General features: G+C 30.2%; 1 protein-coding gene across 7 annotated transcripts in view; it reads left to right on the top strand.

Moving 5' to 3' along the window:
- LOC122503420 (RNA binding protein fox-1 homolog 2) overlaps positions 1-20,362 on the top strand; it is a 411,323-nt gene that overhangs the window by 270,819 nt on the left and 120,142 nt on the right. For all 7 annotated transcript variants that reach the window (XM_043613948.1, XM_043613951.1, XM_043613952.1 and 4 more), the window contains one exon: positions 11,483-11,537. In XM_043613948.1, the coding sequence (XP_043469883.1) occupies positions 11,483-11,537 (55 nt within the window). The remainder of the gene's footprint in view (positions 1-11,482; positions 11,538-20,362) is intronic.

Raw genomic sequence — 20,362 nt, 5'->3', positions numbered from 1 at the left:
AAATAGTCGAAACGCCATCTGTTCGAAATGTCAAGTAGTAGAATGGTAAAGTAGTCGAAACGCCATCTGTTCGAATTGCCAAGTAGTCGAATGTTCAAAACGTCGAATGATAAAAACGTCGAATGCTCAGAACATCGAACTGTCAATTCGTCGAATGATAAAAACGTCGAATGCTAAAAACATCGAATCGTCAAAAGTTCGAAAAAGTTCTTTGTTGTCAGTAGACATTAACTTAAAACAAAGAACTTTTTCGAACTTTTGACGATTCGATGTTTTTAGCATTCGACGTTTTTATCATTCGACGTTTTGAGCATTCGACGAATTGACAGTTCGATGTTCTGAGCATTCGACGTTTTGAACATTCGACTACTTTACCATTCTGCTACTTGGCAATTCGAATAGATGGCGTTTCGACTACTTTACCATTCTACTACTTGACATTTCAAACAGATGGCGTTTCGACTATTTGAGCATTCGACGAACTGACTATTCTATGTTCTGAGCATTCGACGATTGGAGAAGTCGATGTTTTCAGCATTCGACGTTTTGATCATTCGACGTTTTGAACATTCGACGAATGGAAAATTCGATGATTTAAGCATTCGATGAATTAACAATTCGATGTTTTTAGCATTCGAAGAATTGACGATTCGATGTTTTTATTATTCGACTAAATGACGATTCGATGTTTTTAGCATTCGACGTTTTTATCATTCGACGTATTGACAATTCGATTTTTTGAGCATTCGACAAATTGATAATTCGACGTTTTGAACATTCGACATGTTGACGATTCGATGTTTTTAACATTCGATGAATTGATAATTCGACGTTTTGAACATTCGACGTATTGACAATTCGATATTTTTAGCATTCGACTAAATGCCGATTCGATGTTTTTAGCATTCGACGTTTTGTCCATTCAATTACTTGGCATTCGACTATTTGATCATTCGACGACTTGGCGATTAGGGGATATGCATGCGTCTCTGAAAAACTGTTGTTAGAACAGTTCCGCTGTTGATTGTTGTGCAGCGCTACTTGACGTTTAAATTCGCAGACACAGCTCAATAAAAATTGGGCGAGTTGCTTTCTTAAACTGGACTACCAATGGCGTTAAGTGAGCGGCTGCTTGACAAATAGTTCGACAGCTCTACACGGAAAGAAGGTTTCACCTATGTTCACGGTGTACTAACTGACAGGTTAGAAGTTTATAACACAGTGTAGGGATTCCGTGTTGTGTTGTTGGAGAGTGAGGACGTGCTTGTTTCCTCCTCTTCATATTTCTGTATATATAGTTACGTTAAAGTATTAAATGTATAAAATGTGAATTAAATTCACAGTATAATTGTTTTGTGTGATGTGCGTCTCTTGGTGGCTGAACACTTATTCTATATTAATATTTAAAGTGCAATTAAATAATAAAAAGTTACTTTTAAATAAATAGCACGTGTTCTTTTCGATTTATAAGATGGTTAATTTTGAGCAAGTGTTTGTTCCCAAAATGAAACAAAAAGTGGAATTGAGGATCGAGAGCTAATTATTGAAAAGCAAAAATTTTTTCAAGAAACTGGAAGTGAACAAAAAATTGAATTTAACCGAATCTAAGAAATCATATAAACTGTAAGGAGCTTATATTCAATGATCTAAACAAGTGAATCATCAGATTGAAGGTCGTAAATATAAACACTTAAAATAAACACTATACCGATAACTGATATCTTATACAATTATAATTAACAGTCACTTCCTTCTAAATTCTTTCCCAAATAAAATAAATAAAATAAATTAGCTTCACGAAATAACTCATATTTAATTTTTGTTTTCTTCTATTCTGTTTAAGAATTATAAAAATCGAGTCAAGTAAATACAGATTTGGTGAAATTTAATTTTTGTAGTTATTGATATAAATAGTAAATAATTTGAAATTGGATTCTGGGACATTTTCTCTCTTTTGGGAACTTATAAATACTAATCTTAATTTAACTATCTTTTTGGATATAAGTAATAACTTATTAAACAGTAAAATAGACGAAATTTAATCTGTTTTTTTTATCTCTTGTCATAAATGTCCCTGTAAGGAAAAAAAAGACAATAAATAAATAAAATTAAAAAAAAAAAAGAAACAAAGTAAATAAAACTACAGCAATAATAGTAATGACAATAAATAGTCAAGTAAACAATAAAAGAAAGTTTTGAATTTAATTCCTTTCCTACTCAGACTTACCAACCTTACTACCCTAAAGTGACAACCAACAAGTAGAACTTGTGAAATAAGCGGATCTCTCCCGACACAGTGATAATTGATACACATACTCGGATATTTGTGTGCGTTGGTTAATCGGTTCTAACGGAACATTTGGCCTTTCATTGGCTCAACTACAAACTTAATTTCTGATACAGCCTATCCAAGTGATAATATATATTTACGTGAATTGTATTGGCTATTTGTCCTATTTAAGGGACCAGAGGCCATTAAAACCATAAGAAAGAAAGTTTGTAAATATTGTTCCCGGCACAGTGATAATTGACTAACTACATTCTCGGTTATTTGTGTGTGTTAACTGAACTGTACTAACGGAATATTCAGCCTTTCATTGGTTCAACTACAAACTTAATTCTAATACAGCCTATCCAAGTGATAATATACGTGAATAAATAAATATACGTGAATATAATACGTGAATAATTGTATTGGCTATTTGTCCTATTTAAAGGACCAGAGGCCATTAAACCAAAAGAAAGAAAAGATAACACAGTGTAGAGCACGGGAAAAGTCGATGCCGTGAACGTAAAAAAGCCGTGCATGCACGGAGAGAAAAAACAAGGCTTTTCCCCATGAAAAAATATGCATTTAACGCGTGAAAATTATCACAGTAAAAATGCAGGACGCTCACGGGTTTTCCCGGTGAGATTCTAGGGCTAAGGCGTGGCCTAACCGCTAAACGCATGAAATTCATCGGGAAATCCGGTGAAACTGCTACCTGAAAAGGCATGAATTGAAGTCACGGGGAAAAGCCTTGTTTTTTCTCTCCGTGTGACATTAAATAAGCTAATGCATTATGCGACACTCTAAATTTCGATGCCGTGAAGCGAAATATATCGTGGCGCCTCCGTGCTAAACTGATGAAGGGCACAGAGAATTAAGATGCCGGCCCCTGAAATCTGGCACCACCGACCATCACCATGTTTTTCGGTGATATACACCGTGAATATAGGTGAAACCTTCTTTCCGTGTACCAAAAAGGAGAGTTACTCTCCCAAAACTAAAGTGAGCAGTGCGTTTCTTTTTAACGCAACCTTTCAGCGCATTGGGCAAACAGTTTTTCAGTGTGGGGCATGTTGTTTGGAACTCTCTTGCAACCAATATGAAACTCTAATAAGAAAACAGCTTTGTCACGAATATTCGCGGAATATAATAGCGCCATTTGATAAATTTGGTCTAGAAGCAATAACCAACAGTTTACACCAATGTAGACCAAGCGCGTTTTTTGTTATAAAACTTTTAAGACGACAAAAACAAATTTTTTCACGTTTTTTGAGAATTGCTGCTTCCGGTAAAATTTTGAACAAAAAAGTTGTTATTATTAAGGGGTTACATGCGGGTCAAACAGACCAAAAAACGTAGGTATGTTTTTTTAATAATTTTTTTTAATAAAATAAATACATTTTTTTATTCGAACTCTTTGGTATCTGAAAGTACACTATATATTAAAGAATTGAGATATACAATTTTTGAAAAATTTTAAAAATCAAGCACGGAGCAACAATTCTTTAGGCCCCTTTCAAAATAAAGGTCAATTTTTTATTATAAACAATTAAGGGGTTATACTACTCAGCAAAAAAAATTTTTTATTCGATTAAATGATGCATAAACTATCTAAGAATGATATGTAAATACTATTAACAAATTTAACAAATCAGGATTTGTTTTAAAAAAAGTTATTTTTGAATCCCTTTGAGCTAGATTAATGGATTGTTTTTAAGTTACAGAAAAATAGGAAGAATTAAATATGGCTGTTATCCCTAATTTCTAAAATGAAGATTAGCTGAGATATGCTTTATTATTTATAGTGAAAAAATTGACCTATTTTTATCGATCATTTTCATGCAAAATTTTTTTTTTAATTCAGCAATTAATGCCATTAATTAATACAAGCTGTCGAGTATATAAATCTTTATGAGTAAAATGAGACGTTAAACAATTTCCAAGTTTTCTATACTTACTAAGAAACAGATCCTTAAAAAAAAGCAAGAAATTTGTTTTTGTCGTCTTAAAAGTTTTATATCTAAAAACGCGCTTGGTCTAAGTTGATGCAAACTTTCTAAGTCGGGCTTTGTTTCTAGACTACTAATTTTATCAAAAGGCGCTATTCCCAATTGGATAGGATTTATGTCACAAAATCGACCTTTTTAAGCAGAGTATGTCAGAATTACCAACATCATTTTTGCTGAGTAAATGAGTAACTAATGCCACCAAGAGAAGTAAAATATGAGGCATTTTACGTGAAATGTCCTAAGTTGAAATTTCAACTTCTTGAAAAAAATTGAAACTAAGGGAATTTGTTGTTCTATCAAGTAACGTCAAGATTTTTTTAACCTCAAAAAAACATGTTTGATTATATATGCGTCAGAAAATTATGTTCCAAATATTGACAGATATAGATATACTTACTTGAATCATAGTATCAAAATTCAATATTTTGAAAATATTGCAAATACTATGCAGAACTTGTAGTATAGAAATCTAAAGATATTAATAGTCCATGAAAAAAACTTCTGGAAGATTGTTGTCTTATTATTGAATCACATTCGTAATTGAGTTGCGCAGAAAATGTGTACGATCTGATGCGCGCGAAATTATTTTTCTGACATTTTATGTATTTAATTTAGGGGTTAGGTTGCCATATTTATTCATTTCGCGCCGGATAAGGAAGGGATTTCTCAAGATGGTTAATTTGTCCCTCTGTTATAAAATCATTTTCCCTCCAAGAGAAATGGCACGAATAGCTGTCAATGGTGTATTTGAATATTTAGATTGTTTTCCAATAGTCAACTCTCCAATATGAACGATTAGTCCCTCCAGATGTTTAGTCCAATCCTCCAGTTTTCTCAGTGCAGTGTTAATTTATTTATTTAACTATGATGTTAATGTTTATTTATTTATTACAAAATTGGTTTTATAATCTTTTATAGTTTATTATTTCTTTAAATATTTTTTGGCCCTTTAAAAACTATTTAATAATAAAAAATTGTTAAATAAATCTTTCATTCTTATTCTTCTTTTTTATCCTTTTTATTTAGGAGTGAGAGCATAACATTTACAACTTTTTGTTTTTGGACCACCCTACTCTAAAACCTTCTAGGCACCAAGAGTGAAGTATATTTGTCAATATTAAATAAAAATTTTCTGACATCAAATCCACATGACAGAGCAAATCGGACTTGAAATTTGTGTTCAGCTGCCCAAAATACTTATAGGCCAGTCGGTGAGTGCAAAAACTGCCCATAAATGCAAACAGAAAAGTCTCAACGGTTTCTGGTAGTTTGGGGGCTCCTTATAAGAGCCCCACAGTTTGCTCTCGATTTCCGGGTGCGAAAAACAATGTAAACAATCGCCAAAGTTTGGAAAACATGGTTTTTCGATGCTCGTTGCTTCCGGTTAAGTTTTAGGGGAAAAAGTTGTTATTGAAAGTTATAGAGCTTGGAAATACCTTTTAAATGATGGGTCATACGTTAAAAAAGGTTAATTAGTTTAGTTGCAAATGAATTTAAACCATTAAAAATAGCACTTCTTTAATTGTTTAATAACATTGTTAATAATTATCGAATTTGTTCATAACTTACCAGGAATGTTCTCCTTGCGTAGCTGAATAAATCCAAAAAAAAATTAACTAGATCGGAGAAATAGTTTATGCATAATTCCATTTGTTAACTAAAAACATGTAATTTTTCAACGGAATTTCCCCACTTTTGGTACATCGAATTTCGATTTTTTCTTTTGGAAAGTACACTTAAGAAGTCAAACTTTCATCCTATTTAAATGGCCAATTGATTTTTTATCTAAGTGCATAATAAAAAGGGTTAAAAAAGGGTGTGTTTTTTTGTCGTAAACAAATGGAATTACTCAGCCAATTTTCACTTTATCAATTAGCTATAAACGGCATATAATTCCATTTGTTTCCACAAAACTTTTCAAGAAAAAAATCCGACCTAACTTGAAGGGGAGGGGGAGTTAACTTTTTTTTAAAAAAAAATTCCTGACAAGTTAATTATTGATATTTTTTATTGAAACTCGCACGACTTTTAGTTCAAAACATGTATTTTATGAAAAAAAATTGAACTTAACGTTTTGTGCTTTTATTTTTCATTTATATCAAGTGAAAGTACTTGAATATTTTTTTCAACCCTTGGACGGCGGAGTGGGGGAACTCGGTAGGCGGGAATTTCGCCCGCCACAAACAGAATTCAGCCGTCAAATCCACAAAAATGGTCATAACTTCGTTAATTATTGACCGATTTTAATCTTTTTTTTTTTAATTCCATGTATTTTTTTATGCTGAATCCAAATATGAATTTATATATTTTTTAAATAAAATATTTTTTGTAGAAATAAAAATTTTTTTTTTTAACAACAAATTTTTATTATTATTTATTATATTTAACAAAGATTTTTCTTCATACATCTTATTTCATTTAATTTAAAATAATGTTATTTAAAAAAAAAACTAAAATTATTTACCAATAAGCGTGTAGCATCGAGTTTAAGCGTTGTAGTGGCAAAATACGCTTAAACAACGCTTAAACTCGATGCTACACGCTTATTGGTAAATAATTTTAGTTTTTTTTTTATATATCATTATTTTAAATTAAATGAAATAAGATGTATGAAGAAAAATCTTTGTTAAATATAATAAATAATAATAAAAATTTGTTGTTAAAAAAAAAAATTTTTATTTCTACAAAAAATATTTTATTTAAAAAATATATAAATTCATATTTGGATTCAGCATAAAAAAATACATGGAATTAAAAAAAAAAAGATTAAAATCGGTCAATAATTAACGAAGTTATGACCATTTTTGTGGATTTGACGGCTGAATTCTGTTTGTGGCGGGCGAAATTCCCGCCTACCGAGTTCCCCCACTCCGCCGTCCAAGGGTTGAAAAAAATATTCAAGTACTTTCACTTGATATAAATGAAAAATAAAAGCACAAAACGTTAAGTTCAATTTTTTTTCATAAAATACATGTTTTGAACTAAAAGTCGTGCGAGTTTCAATAAAAAATATCAATAATTAACTTGTCAGGAATTTTTTTTTAAAAAAAAGTTAACTCCCCCTCCCCTTCAAGTTAGGTCGGATTTTTTTCTTGAAAAGTTTTGTGGAAACAAATGGAATTATATGCCGTTTATAGCTAATTGATAAAGTGAAAATTGGCTGAGTAATTCCATTTGTTTACGACAAAAAAACACACCCTTTTTTAACCCTTTTTATTATGCACTTAGATAAAAAAATCAATTGGCCATTTAAATAGGATGAAAGTTTGACTTCTTAAGTGTACTTTCCAAAAGAAAAAATCGAAATTCGATGTACCAAAAGTGGGGAAATTCCGTTGAAAAATTACATGTTTTTAGTTAACAAATGGAATTATGCATAAACTATTTCTCCGATCTAGTTAATTTTTTTTTGGATTTATTCAGCTACGCAAGGAGAACATTCCTGGTAAGTTATGAACAAATTCGATAATTATTAACAATGTTATTAAACAATTAAAGAAGTGCTATTTTTAATGGTTTAAATTCATTTGCAACTAAACTAATTAACCTTTTTTAACGTATGACCCATCATTTAAAAGGTATTTCCAAGCTCTATAACTTTCAATAACAACTTTTTCCCCTAAAACTTAACCGGAAGCAACGAGCATCGAAAAACCATGTTTTCCAAACTTTGGCGATTGTTTACATTGTTTTTCGCACCCGGAAATCGAGAGCAAACTGTGGGGCTCTTATAAGGAGCCCCCAAACTACCAGAAACCGTTGAGACTTTTCTGTTTGCATTTATGGGCAGTTTTTGCACTCACCGACTGGCCTATTATATGTAGGGTAAAGTGCGGATAGATGCCCCCTTTCTCAGATCTCCAATATGAAAGAAACTACACTACCGTCCGTGAGTATCAGGACGCCCCTTTTTTTAATGAGTGGAAAAATGCTTAAAACGTAGAAAATAAGAATGACAAAAATTTTTCGTATTTTTTTCCTGAAAGCTAATGAAATTATGAAAAGACTGACACCTGATCGAAGAATTTTCGTTGACTTTTCTGTCAGATACAGAAAAAATACTGGATTTTGCATGCTTTTCGTAATTTTTTAATTTCTCGAAAACTAATTAACTTTTATTAGCGCTCTTGGTCTTGTTTTAATCTCTATTCAATGTAGAGTCTGAATTAATTAATTGTATTGTGATATAAATTTTTCCAAAAAAAAAATTGAAACTGTGAAAGTCGGATAAAAAATTTTTGAAAAACAGATTGACACTTTTTCAACAAAAAAAATTTTTTTTAAATTAAATAATTAAGTATTTAAAAAGCTTTTTTGAATTTTAGTGTATCTATTAAATGAATATATTTTACATTGACCTTTTTGGCACTTTAATATTCATGATAATTTTTTGAATTTTTTTAATCCTACTTTTATGGTTTCAAATTTTTTTGTAAAAATTTATTTCACAATACCAGTTAAAAATTTGGATTCTACATTAAATAGAGATTAAAACAAGACCAAGAGCGCTAATAAAAGTTAATTAGTTTTGAGAAATTCAAAAATTACGAAAAGCATGCAAAATCCAGTATTTTTTCTGTATCTGACAGAATAGTCAACGAAAATTCTTCGATCAGGTAAACGAAAAATTTTTGTCATTCTTATTTTCTACGTTTTAAGCATTTTTCCACTCATGAAAAAAGGGGCGTCCTGATACTCACGGACGGTAGTGTATATTTATGGATTATTAGTTTTTTTTATACCTATTAGCCATAACAATTTTACTATGAAGTTCCAGCTCGCTGGCACCCCGGGGTTATTAGTTATAATAATGTAAAAATTTCAGATTGCTGAAAATGCCTAAAAATTTTCAAACTGCTGGACAAAATTCCTTATTACAAGAATCAAGGATATTTAACACGTAAGAAAATATTTGCAATTATTTTCTTGTTTCAAATTAATCAGAGAAACATATTAGACGGGCGTTTTCCATTTTTTATAATAATTATTGTAATAAATAATAATAACTTACCGCGGGGGGTGTCTTATACCCACCCAGGTGGGATATATGGCCAAATGCAGACCTTTTGTATTTTCGTTCTGATTAATTAATTATTTATTGTAGGTATTTGGTCCTTACATATGCATGGAGAAAAAGGAATAGTTGACACATCCAGATACATGGATATCACAGCCATATTATATTGAAAAATACGGGATATCTATAGTTAAGGTTGCTGCATCCATATTCTATGGCTGGCTGTATATTGTTGGAGCAGCAAAAGATCTATGGTTGAGTGATCCATAGTAATGGAAATGGGAAACAAAAAATTGGAATCACTCAATTAATTAAATTCAATGTCACTTGAGATATTTTATACACATTTTTGTTACTGAATACACACCACTTATTGAATAACCGCATATTAACGAAATAATTTATTAACCGATGGAGGAGACACGAACCCTAGACCTAACGCATACTAAACACTAACGCTATCCACTACACTATACACGCAACTACAATATTTGAGCATATAATGTTCCTTATATACTATACACATATTTCATGAAAATGAATTTACATAAAAACTAATAGACAATAACGATAATAAGTAATAAACAATTATACACGGAAAGAAAAGGTCTGGAAGTGATATCCATAAAAATATTGTTGAGCAGAATATTGTTGTGTTATCCAATTCAATGGAAGAGACAACTTTCAGAATGGAAGCACATTCCATATTCAATGGATGAGGGAGCCATATTATATTGTTGAATCAAATATGGATGTGACATCCATAGGCATGGTTGGGCTTACAATTCATGCTATGGATTTTCACATATGGCTGCCTCATCCATATAAACTTTGGTTGGGAGATCCATAGTTAGTTCAAAATTTCGATACATGTTGCGCGAAATTAATTATCATGGCATCCATTTAAAAATGGTCGTCTCAATTTGTCCGTCGCGTTGGTTTCCTGTCACGTCTATATAATCGCGTTGTGAGTTTATTGTGTATAAATAGTGTTACAATTGTTTATTATTTATTATCGTTATTGTCTATTAGTGTTTATGTAAATTCATTTTCATGAAATATGTGTATAGTATATAAGGAATATTATATGCTCAGATATTGTAGTTGTGTGTATAGTGTAGTGGATAGCGTTAGTGTCTAGTATGCGTTAGGTCTAGGGTTCGTGTCTCCCCCATCGGTTAATAATTTATTTCGTAAATATGCGGTTATTCAATAAGTGGTGTGTATTAATTAACAAAAATGTGTATAAAATATCTCAAGTGACATGGAATTTAATTAATTGAGTGATTCTAATTTTTTTGTTTCCCATTTCCATTATATGGATCACCCAACCATAGATCTTTTGCTGCTCCAACAATATACAGCCAGCCATAGAATATGGATGGAGCAACCTTAACTATGGATATCCCGTATTTTTCAATATAATATGGCTGTGATATCCATGTATCTGGATGTGTCAACTATTCCTTTTTCTCCATGTAACACTATTTATACACAATAAACTCACAACGCGATTATATAGACGTGACAGGAAACCGACGCGACGAACAAATTGAGACGACCATTTTTAAATGGATGCCATGATAATGAATTGAGCGCAACATGTATCGAAATATTGAACTAACTATGGATCTCCCAACCAAAGTTTATATGGATGAGGCAGCCATATGTGAAAATCCATAGCATGAATTGTAAGCCCAACCATGCCTATGGATGTCACATCCATATTTGATTCAACAATATAATATGGCTCCCTCATCCATTGAATATGGAATGTGCTTCCATTCTGAAAGTTGTCTCTTCCATTGAATTGGATAACACAACAATATTCTGCTCAACAATATTTTTATGGATATCTCTTCCAGACCTTTTCTTTCCGTGTGTTAATGATAAATAGTAATAGTGTGTAAAAATCGAATAGTCAACTAAAAATATTAATATTTGTTGAATTTAGATGTGATTTTCGAATTGGGGGGCATCTATCCGCACTTTACTCTACTGATTCCGGATGTATATGATTCTGGATTCCCAACATTGTTTTTATGGAGCTGTGTTTATGAAATATATTAAAGAATTTGATCACAGCAGAGATTTTTAATATTGAAGTTTTTATGTGTACAACTTAATCGAATGTTATTTAAAAATAATATTGTTAATTATTTTAACATTTTTTTTTCCAATCGACAGGTGAACAATGCAACGGCACGAGTGCAGACGAAGAAACCTCCAACGGTACCGAACGGTAGGTTAAATTTGATTATCTCTTATTTTTCAAAATGTGATACATGTTTCCTTGTGGGTGCCGTCGTGAATTGCCATCATGGATTAAAAAACAATAATACTATTGACTTTAACTTTTGAGACCTATAATATGCTTGTGGGTCAAATTTTTTCAAGTGTGCTAATCTCTAAAAAATCTCTAAAAGTTGTCAAATTGGACTTTAATTTTTACAAACTTTAGTAATTAGTGACTACTTAAATAACAAAATATTATGAAATTTTATTTGAAAATGTACGAGGGGAAGGGGGTTTAGAATTTTGATACAGTTTGATTAGTAGATTTTTTAAAACATCATAGCTATTATATAAAGATGTAAAAACATGTTTGTCCTATATGCTTTCGGAAAGTTTTTTCCTGTTTTTTCAAATGCGGAGAAAAATTATGAAAACCTTTAAAATTTGACTCATTTTTGAAAATGAAACATTTTTTTAAACATTTTTTTGAGAAAGAACCCTTTTTTTAGCTTAAGATGAATACTTTTAAAAATTAAAATGAAAAAAATGATGTTTTCTTTCGTTATTGAGATTTTAATTAAAGTTACGTGGCTTGTTTCATGTGTTCTGTTGAAATTTGTGTGCACTTTTCTCGAGCAAGTTTTATCCCTCTAAGATAGTTAAACAAAACATATAAGGGGAGTTCTTGGGACAAACAAAAAATAAATTCAGAAGGACTACTAAACTATTACGATAGTTAGGTTGAACATCATTATTTTGACCCTCTAAATTTGATCCTTCAGACGTAAGAGAAAGAACAAATATACATCAAAAACAAAGATTCTATTATTGTTTCCTATTCTTGGCTATCTCAGAATTGTTTTATAATTCCCGACATTTACATTCTTTATTTTTAGGGTTCCGTACACCTACGGTGTATCGGCGGAACCCTATTGGTGAGACTCTGTTGTCCGTAGCCAAATCGTGTCCCCCCCCCCCCCCCCTAGCGGCTAAACTATTTGACCTAAAGAGCTCAAATTTGGTCCAGATATGTATTTTCACTCGTAGATTACAGGAAAAATATAGCGAATGTGATTGGACGTGATGGGCATAGCGTTGTCAAGGAAATAACAAGATTTTTGGCCAAAAATGCATAAAAAGTGACCATTCCCCCCCCTTAACTTCTAAACTATTCGACATGGAGAGCTGAAATTTTGCATGCTGGTGTATTTTTACTCGAATATTACAGGAAAAATATAGAGAACTTGATATGTAATGATGGCCATAGCGTTGTCAAGGAAAAACTAAAAAATTTTTTAAAAAAAAATTTTTTTTCCTAACTTTTACATTATTTTACCTAATGAGCTGAAAATTGGTATCCTAGTGTATTATTACAGTCTGACGACAAAAAATTTATTTAAGAAACTTTTTGATAAAAAATCAAAAAAAATTTTTTTTTAATTTTTTTTTTTCAAAGAAAAAAAAATTTTTTTTAGTTTAAACACGTGGCATTAAATATTTTAAGGAAGAGAGTGAAATTTTAAGAGAATAAATGAGAGATTGTTTTCTGACTTTAATTTCTTAACTAAAAATAAAAAAAAATTGGACAAGTGCGAGTTGTACTCGCACTGCAATGGCGGGTTCCGCACACAAATATTAAAACAATACTTGCAACATTGATTGGCAATTGGTAGAATTAAAATAAACAATTATAAAAATATATTAAAATCATTTGATAAAAAAAAATAACTAAAAAAAATTAAAGTATTGTATATATCTAATATTGTAAACAATAATAAGCAGAGGAACTATAATAAATTTTGAAAATTTTGTTCCTCTGCTTATTATTGTTTACAATATTAGATATATACAATACTTTAATTTTTTTTAGTTATTTTTTTTATCAAATGATTTTAATATATTTTTATAATTGTTTATTTTAATTCTACCAATTACCAATCAATGTTGCAAGTATTGTTTTAATATTTGTGTGCGGAACCCGCCATTGCAGTGCGAGTACAACTCGCACTTGTCCAATTTTTTCTTCTTCTCTTTCTTTTTTAGGTAAATTTAGGCTTTGCCGAAAAGAATTAATAAATAATGTGCAAATGATTAAGGGGAGACCCCACCTTAATTTTGACCCCTTTAAAATAAAATTATTAAACGAAGTAATATTTTTTTTCTTGCATCATTTTTAACCTGAAAACATATAAGATGGTCAAAAATATTTAATTTTAATTTTTGAAGAGGTTAGAATTTTTTTCTTCTGACCTATTGCATATTATTGCAAATACATGCGAGAAGTTGTTTAGAATGGTAAAATATGCATGGAAAAAAAATTTCGTAAAAAAATATTAAAAACTGTAAGAGAAGATCGATTTTTAATATTCAAATCTTTAAATTTTGCCGAAATTTCGGAAGTCCTGAACCTTTATTTTTTTCCAATTTGATGCTCTGAGTCGAAAAAACATCGTTAAAACTGACGATTAGCTCATTTTCATGGTAAAAACTATAAAAATCATGGCTTTTTGCATTTATTTCGGTATAAATAAACAATAAACAATAATTTTTTATTGTTAAAAAAAAGCAAAGGACATCATGGAATTTTCTAGAAAAATTATTTTCTCAAAATTTGAACCTTCCTTAATAAGTGGTTAAATTTTTAAAGAAGTGATTTTTGATGTTTTTGAGAAAAAAATTTTTGAAGTTTGCGCTACGAGTTTTTTTGCGTTGCGCTTACTAAGCAGCGCCTATATCAGTGTATTTTAAAAGATGATATGACCTTTACTGCTCGCCCCTAATACATTTATTAATTATATTACGTATATATTACTATTATAAACAGTATAACAATATATTTTTAACTTTTTTATAAACATTATTTTCCTTTTTTAACCCATTAATGCCCATGGGCAAGGATAGGATATGCATAGGGTCTAATGATAATTTTTGACGTTAAAAATTTAAAAAAAAAATTTTTTTAAACAATTTGTCATAAACAAATAAAGAAAAATTGAAAACTACTACGAGAACGTATATTACATAATTTTTAAAAAAAGACAAATTGTTGTAAAAATGTTATAAACAATTAGCCTGCATTTATACTGTATTAGGTAGAAGGATCGTTTTTCAGGTAAAAATTTTGTTTAAAAAATTTGTAACGTCAAAAACTCTCCTAATTAAACTAATTTTGTTTGAAAAAATTTTTAACTTCAAAAACGATCCTTCTACTTCATACAGTATAAATACAGGCTAATTGTTAATAACATTTTTACAACAATTCGTCTTTTTTTAAAAATTATGTAATATACGTTCTCGTAGTAGTTTTTTGCGTCGAATCGAATAGCGCTATCAGTTTTTTATGAAAATCAATTTTTCTTTATTTGTTTATGACAAATTGTTTAAAAAATTTTTTTTTTTAATTTTTAACGTCAAAAATTATCATTAGACCCTATGCCTATCCTATCCTGTGCCCATGGGCATTAATGGGTTAAAAAAGGAAAATAATGTTTATAAAAAAGTTAAAAATATATTGTTATACTGTATATAATTAATAAATGTATTAGGGGCGAGCAGTAAAGGTCATATCATCTTTTAAAATACACTGATATAGGCGCTGCTTAGTAAGCGCAACGCAAAAAAACTCGTAGCGCAAACTTCAAAAATTTTTTTCTCAAAAACATCAAAAATCACTTCTTTAAAAATTTAACCACTTATTAAGGAAGGTTCAAATTTTGAGAAAATAATTTTTCTAGAAAATTCCATGATGTCCTTTGCTTTTTTTTAACAATAAAAAATTATTGTTTAAACAAATTATTGAAAAATTAATTTTTCTTAACTTTTTTTTTAATATTATAAAAAATTGACATTTTCTCTACAATTTTGAATAAATGACTTTTTCTTGTAGAATCAATAGTTTTCGAAATAAAAATTCTCAAAAAAAGTCATTTTTTTCAGTTTCCGATTTTTCAAATCTAAATATCTTGCAAAAAAAATTTTTTTTTGCAAAACTGTTTGGCACAGTTATTTAGTACCCCAAGTACTACAAAATTACAAACTTTAAGAAAAATCGGTGATCCACCATTTGCTTTTCGTATGGAACTGCCCACTTAGGAAACTATTGTATTTGAAGACGTGAAAATTAATGTTATATTTGATTCTTACATTAGGGTAATGTCACCTTGAGTGGACCACCTAAGCTTTTTTTCTAAAAAATTCTTTATGAAAGCAAATTAATCGGAGGTTTCTATTCCAAGCTTTAGTTTAGATCCCTAGATAAGTGTTTATACCATATTAATGGCTTTGATTTTTTTTTATTTGGAAAAAAAATTGACTTTAAAAAATAGCTAATTTTTAAGGAATGAAAAAAGTGTAACCTTGAGTGGACCACTCCTAAAAAATTGTAAAAGTTATTCTAAATTCTTCAATGTTTTTAATATTTCTGGTATATTGAAACAAAATTTATGCTTATGCACCTTCAGACTATGATTGTGTCGCAATGTTTACAAGTGAAACCATTTTTAATAATTTTGGCACATATCACATCAAAATCACAAAAAAATTAATAAAGAACATAAAACATAGTTTGAAACCAATTTATATTGTCAATTTATTTCCATAAAAATGGTAAACTGACATTAAAAATATAAAAAAACAGGCAGTCAACTCCCCAGGCGGAAATTTCCAACCGGCGCGGATCCTAGCCCGTACTGACGCCGGTGTAACTGTACTGGCTCGGAACCGCCTGCCAACCGAATGTGAACGGGCATTCTAATAATTAATTGCAAAAGATAAATACTGATGACAATTCATTGACAGTTCACTTTACACATTTTTTTTATTTTTTTATACACTTAAACGCAATTTTTTATTACATAGACATTTGAAAAATCCTAACGCCAATGATACCGCTATATTTTCAATACTTTATTGAATGTATATTTAGGACTATTTCAATATTTCGTTAAAAAAGAAACTTGTTATATTTTTATTATTATATAATACATATTATATTGAATAATTGTTTTTCAATATAATAATATTGAACGTAATAATATTAATAATTTTAATTAACATCTCAATAATAATAAATTTATTATTATTAAGATATTATTAATTAACATTAATATTATTGAGAATTATTAATAAATTATCAATATTAATATTAATTAATAATATATCAATAACAATAAATTTATTATTATTAAGATATTAATTAAAATTATTAATATCATTACCTTCAATATTATTATATTGAGAAACAATTATTCAATTATTATTGAGATATTATTAATTAATATTATTATTAATATTAATAATTTATTATTAATTCTCAATAATATTAATGTTAATTAATAATATATAATATTAATTAATAACGAATTTTTTTAATTATTTAATTTTTAAAAAAGTCTCAATAAATAATTACTTAATATATTGATTAGATTCATTTATTATTAATAATTGAAGGGCTACATAAAATAAGGGGACGAACGCGAGGCTTGGAAGGGATACTACCAGTCGGGTAGCAGTGACAAGCCTTGAGCCGCTCGCTGCTACCTGACTGATATTATCCCTTTCAACCACGCGTTCGTCCCCTTATTTTCTGTAGCCCTTCAATTATTTTCTAAAATAATGCAATTACTTGTAATAATTATTTAATTTATAATGTGACAATAAATGACGAGATCCGCAGTCGGATCCTCCCCAGTACCGAGCCAGTACAGACTCAACATATCCGTCATTCTTCCGACGCCGCAGAAGAATAAGATCCGCCGGCGGAAGAAATCCAGTACCGAGCCAGTACTGACAATAGTGGGAAGACGGTTCCGACAGTCGGAGCATAATCTGTACCGCGCCGGTTGCTTTTTCAGATCCGAATCGGTACAGACCGTCGGTACTTGCGGTCTGTACGGGCGCGGATCCCAGCCGGTTGTAAACTCCGACGTTCGTCCGACTTTTCCGCCTGGGACTTTTCCGCCTGGGTCATGGTTATAAACAGTGGTCCACTCATGGTGACATGCAACTTTTTATGGCAGCCACCACAATTTTTTTGAGTCAAAATTATCACTTAATTAAACTAAGACAATCAATTTCAATGTCCAAAGTATAGCAGAAAAAAAATAAGTTACCTTTTAAAACTTAAATTTTACACTACTTTTACACTTCCGAATCACTTTACTCATTGTAAGAGAGACTTCTTTTTTGGTTTGTGATCTTAAAAATGCGTTACATCAAACGATAACGTATATGATTATCGCGGAACTTAATTTCTTACGGCTTCTAAGTGCGGTGCTGCTATACGCACTATTTATTTCACGTTTCCGCTGTCAGATAACTTAAAAGCTCAGATGGTCCACTCAAAGTGACGGTCCACTCAATGTGACATTACCCTAACCTTCTAATTGTAATTAATTAAACAAATTAGAAAATATTAATCATTTTAAAAACTTTCAAAACCCTTCGATTCAACTGAAAATTATTAAAAATAATTGTCATTTTTTTTGCAAATGTAGTGTTTTTTCTGCATAAAATTGTTGTAAATAATAAATAGGGGAGAATAAAATTGGGTAGCCCCGGACAGCAGGTATCCCCGGAAACTCTTAGTTTCTAATATAATAATGTATTTTTACTATTTAAATAATTTATAAATGATACTTAATACAGAGTAACATTTATTTTTAAATTATTAACTCAGTTTTTTTATTTCTTATTTTTAAAAAACTTGAAAACCAAAAAGCTTTAAAGTTCGGGGTTATCCCATTCTCCCCTAATGCTTAATAAATTCATTTTATTAAAATAAAACTTGAGAAACCCCTAAATTGGTCCTAACTTGTTTTCAATTTTACTTTATTATTAACTATTATTTCATTTCTTGCAAGCTTTTTTTTAAGCTTTTATATAATCTTACGAAGCACACTGAAACTGATGGATTTGTTTGAACTCAAGCAATGGGAATGTAAGAATTTTTCCATTGGTCGCGCACTGCTCATGAGGGTTAGGGCTGATCCTAACTAAAAGTAACTGAAGCGAAATTGGGTTTAGATAAATGCGACTTTAAGTAAACGAGACTTTAAATAAGTGAGGTTTCAGTGTATTTTCTGGTAAAAGTTAACTTCTCTCTAAATCTATAATTTTGGGTTATATTCTTTGAAATACTGCAGTTTGATTTAATTAGTAACAATTTTAACTAAACAAATAATTAATTTATTGTTGTGGCTAATTTTTTAAATGGTAGAACTACTAATTTATGCAGTAAGTCATATTCTTTACTATTTCATATTAGTGAGCACGAATGAATAGTTTTAAAATTGAAAAAATTAGGTAAAACTGTAACACGGAGAAACTTTGTATACTAGTTTCTGTTAAACTCGCCATGTGTTTTTAGTAAATTGACTACTAAAGTGGGGAAAAACTGCGGCGGTATCAATATTTCGTAGTCTGACTATTAAACACGGAAAGAGAGTTTGAAAATTTAGTAGTCAGTTGACCAACATTTAAAATTCATGATTTCGCTAAAAAAAACAATGTCGAATGTCAGTGACAGGTATATAGAATGTCGCCACTCATAACTAATAAGTAAGGAAGAAATCTATTTTACACCGAAAAAAATCTCGATGGTATTATTAACTATGACCCTATAGTTAATCTTAACCTAGCAAAAGTAATAAGGATTCCTAATCATTATGGTTAGGATCACTAGGTTGATTCACGCATAGAAAGGGTTTGCTGTGGCAGCGAACATTTTGCTGCCACAGCAAACCTTGTTCGTTGAAATAGGGACAGCGAAAATGTTCGCTGTGAGATCAAACAAGTTCGCTATGACAGCAAACTCGCATAAATTTTTACTAATGTTTGCTGTCACAGCTAACATGTTCGCTGCCACTACAAACTTCTTAGCTGTGGTAGCTAATTTTAAAAGATTTCACAGCAAACATCTGTTTACTGCTGCAGCTAATTTCTTTTTTTCCGTCTATTTAGAAAGATTAGCAAATATAAATACAAAATCAAATATAAATATGTTCAAATATAATAATTAATTTTTTTCTTTACCCCTTTTTTCTTTTAATTACTTTTTCTCTTTTATTTGATAATAAGAATTTGATTAGCAATTTCAAATAATTATGATACACAGTGTAAATCTAATATTATTCTCCTAGTCAATTTGACTATTTTTTCCTGATTACATCGACTAATTTTCCTGGTCACTTTAACTATGCTTGAATCTTATTACTTTGACTAGGATTCTATAGTGGGTTTCTCTCGTAACTATACACGGAAAGAAAAAGTCCGTCAACCATTAATGGATTAGTATATTACTTTGAGACGGGACTCTTTTTCCGTTGATGGTTACTTAACTTTACTTAACGATTGAAAACGAGTCATGGATTGATTAGAAGGCCAGTATGTGACCAATTGTTTTAGATTTAATGCTGAATTGTTATCAATGGCTGTTTGAATGTTTACGAATCATTAGTGAAAGTTTGTGAAACGTTAGTTGACTCGTATTCTAAATCGGCGCTCTTCACTAGCGCATTGTTGCGCAGTGTACCGATGCGCATTTCTTCCGGTTTCTCTATAGTCCATGTGTTTTTGCTGTCTGCTATACATATCCCTATATACTATTATGTGTAATGTGAATATTTAACTTAACTAATAATTTGCAGTTGAATTGCGTTTAGAAATTGACCTCGATGAAAATATATTTTCTTTTATATTTCTCGCTAATTAAAAAGTAGTTATTAGTGCAAAATCATTTCTCACAAGTTGTGAAAAATTTTGTTATTTGGTATATAAGAACAGTTCGCTTCTAAACTTAAAGTGTTATAAGTGTGCGTTTCTACGTGTAGTTAT

Source organism: Leptopilina heterotoma, unplaced genomic scaffold (assembly GCF_015476425.1).
Source record: "Leptopilina heterotoma isolate Lh14 unplaced genomic scaffold, ASM1547642v1 Lhet_260, whole genome shotgun sequence".
NCBI classification, from domain to species: Eukaryota; Metazoa; Arthropoda; class Insecta; order Hymenoptera; family Figitidae; genus Leptopilina; species Leptopilina heterotoma.
The sequence above is the reverse complement of the archived record's forward strand: the minus strand, read 5'-3'. Positions and strand labels throughout refer to the sequence as shown.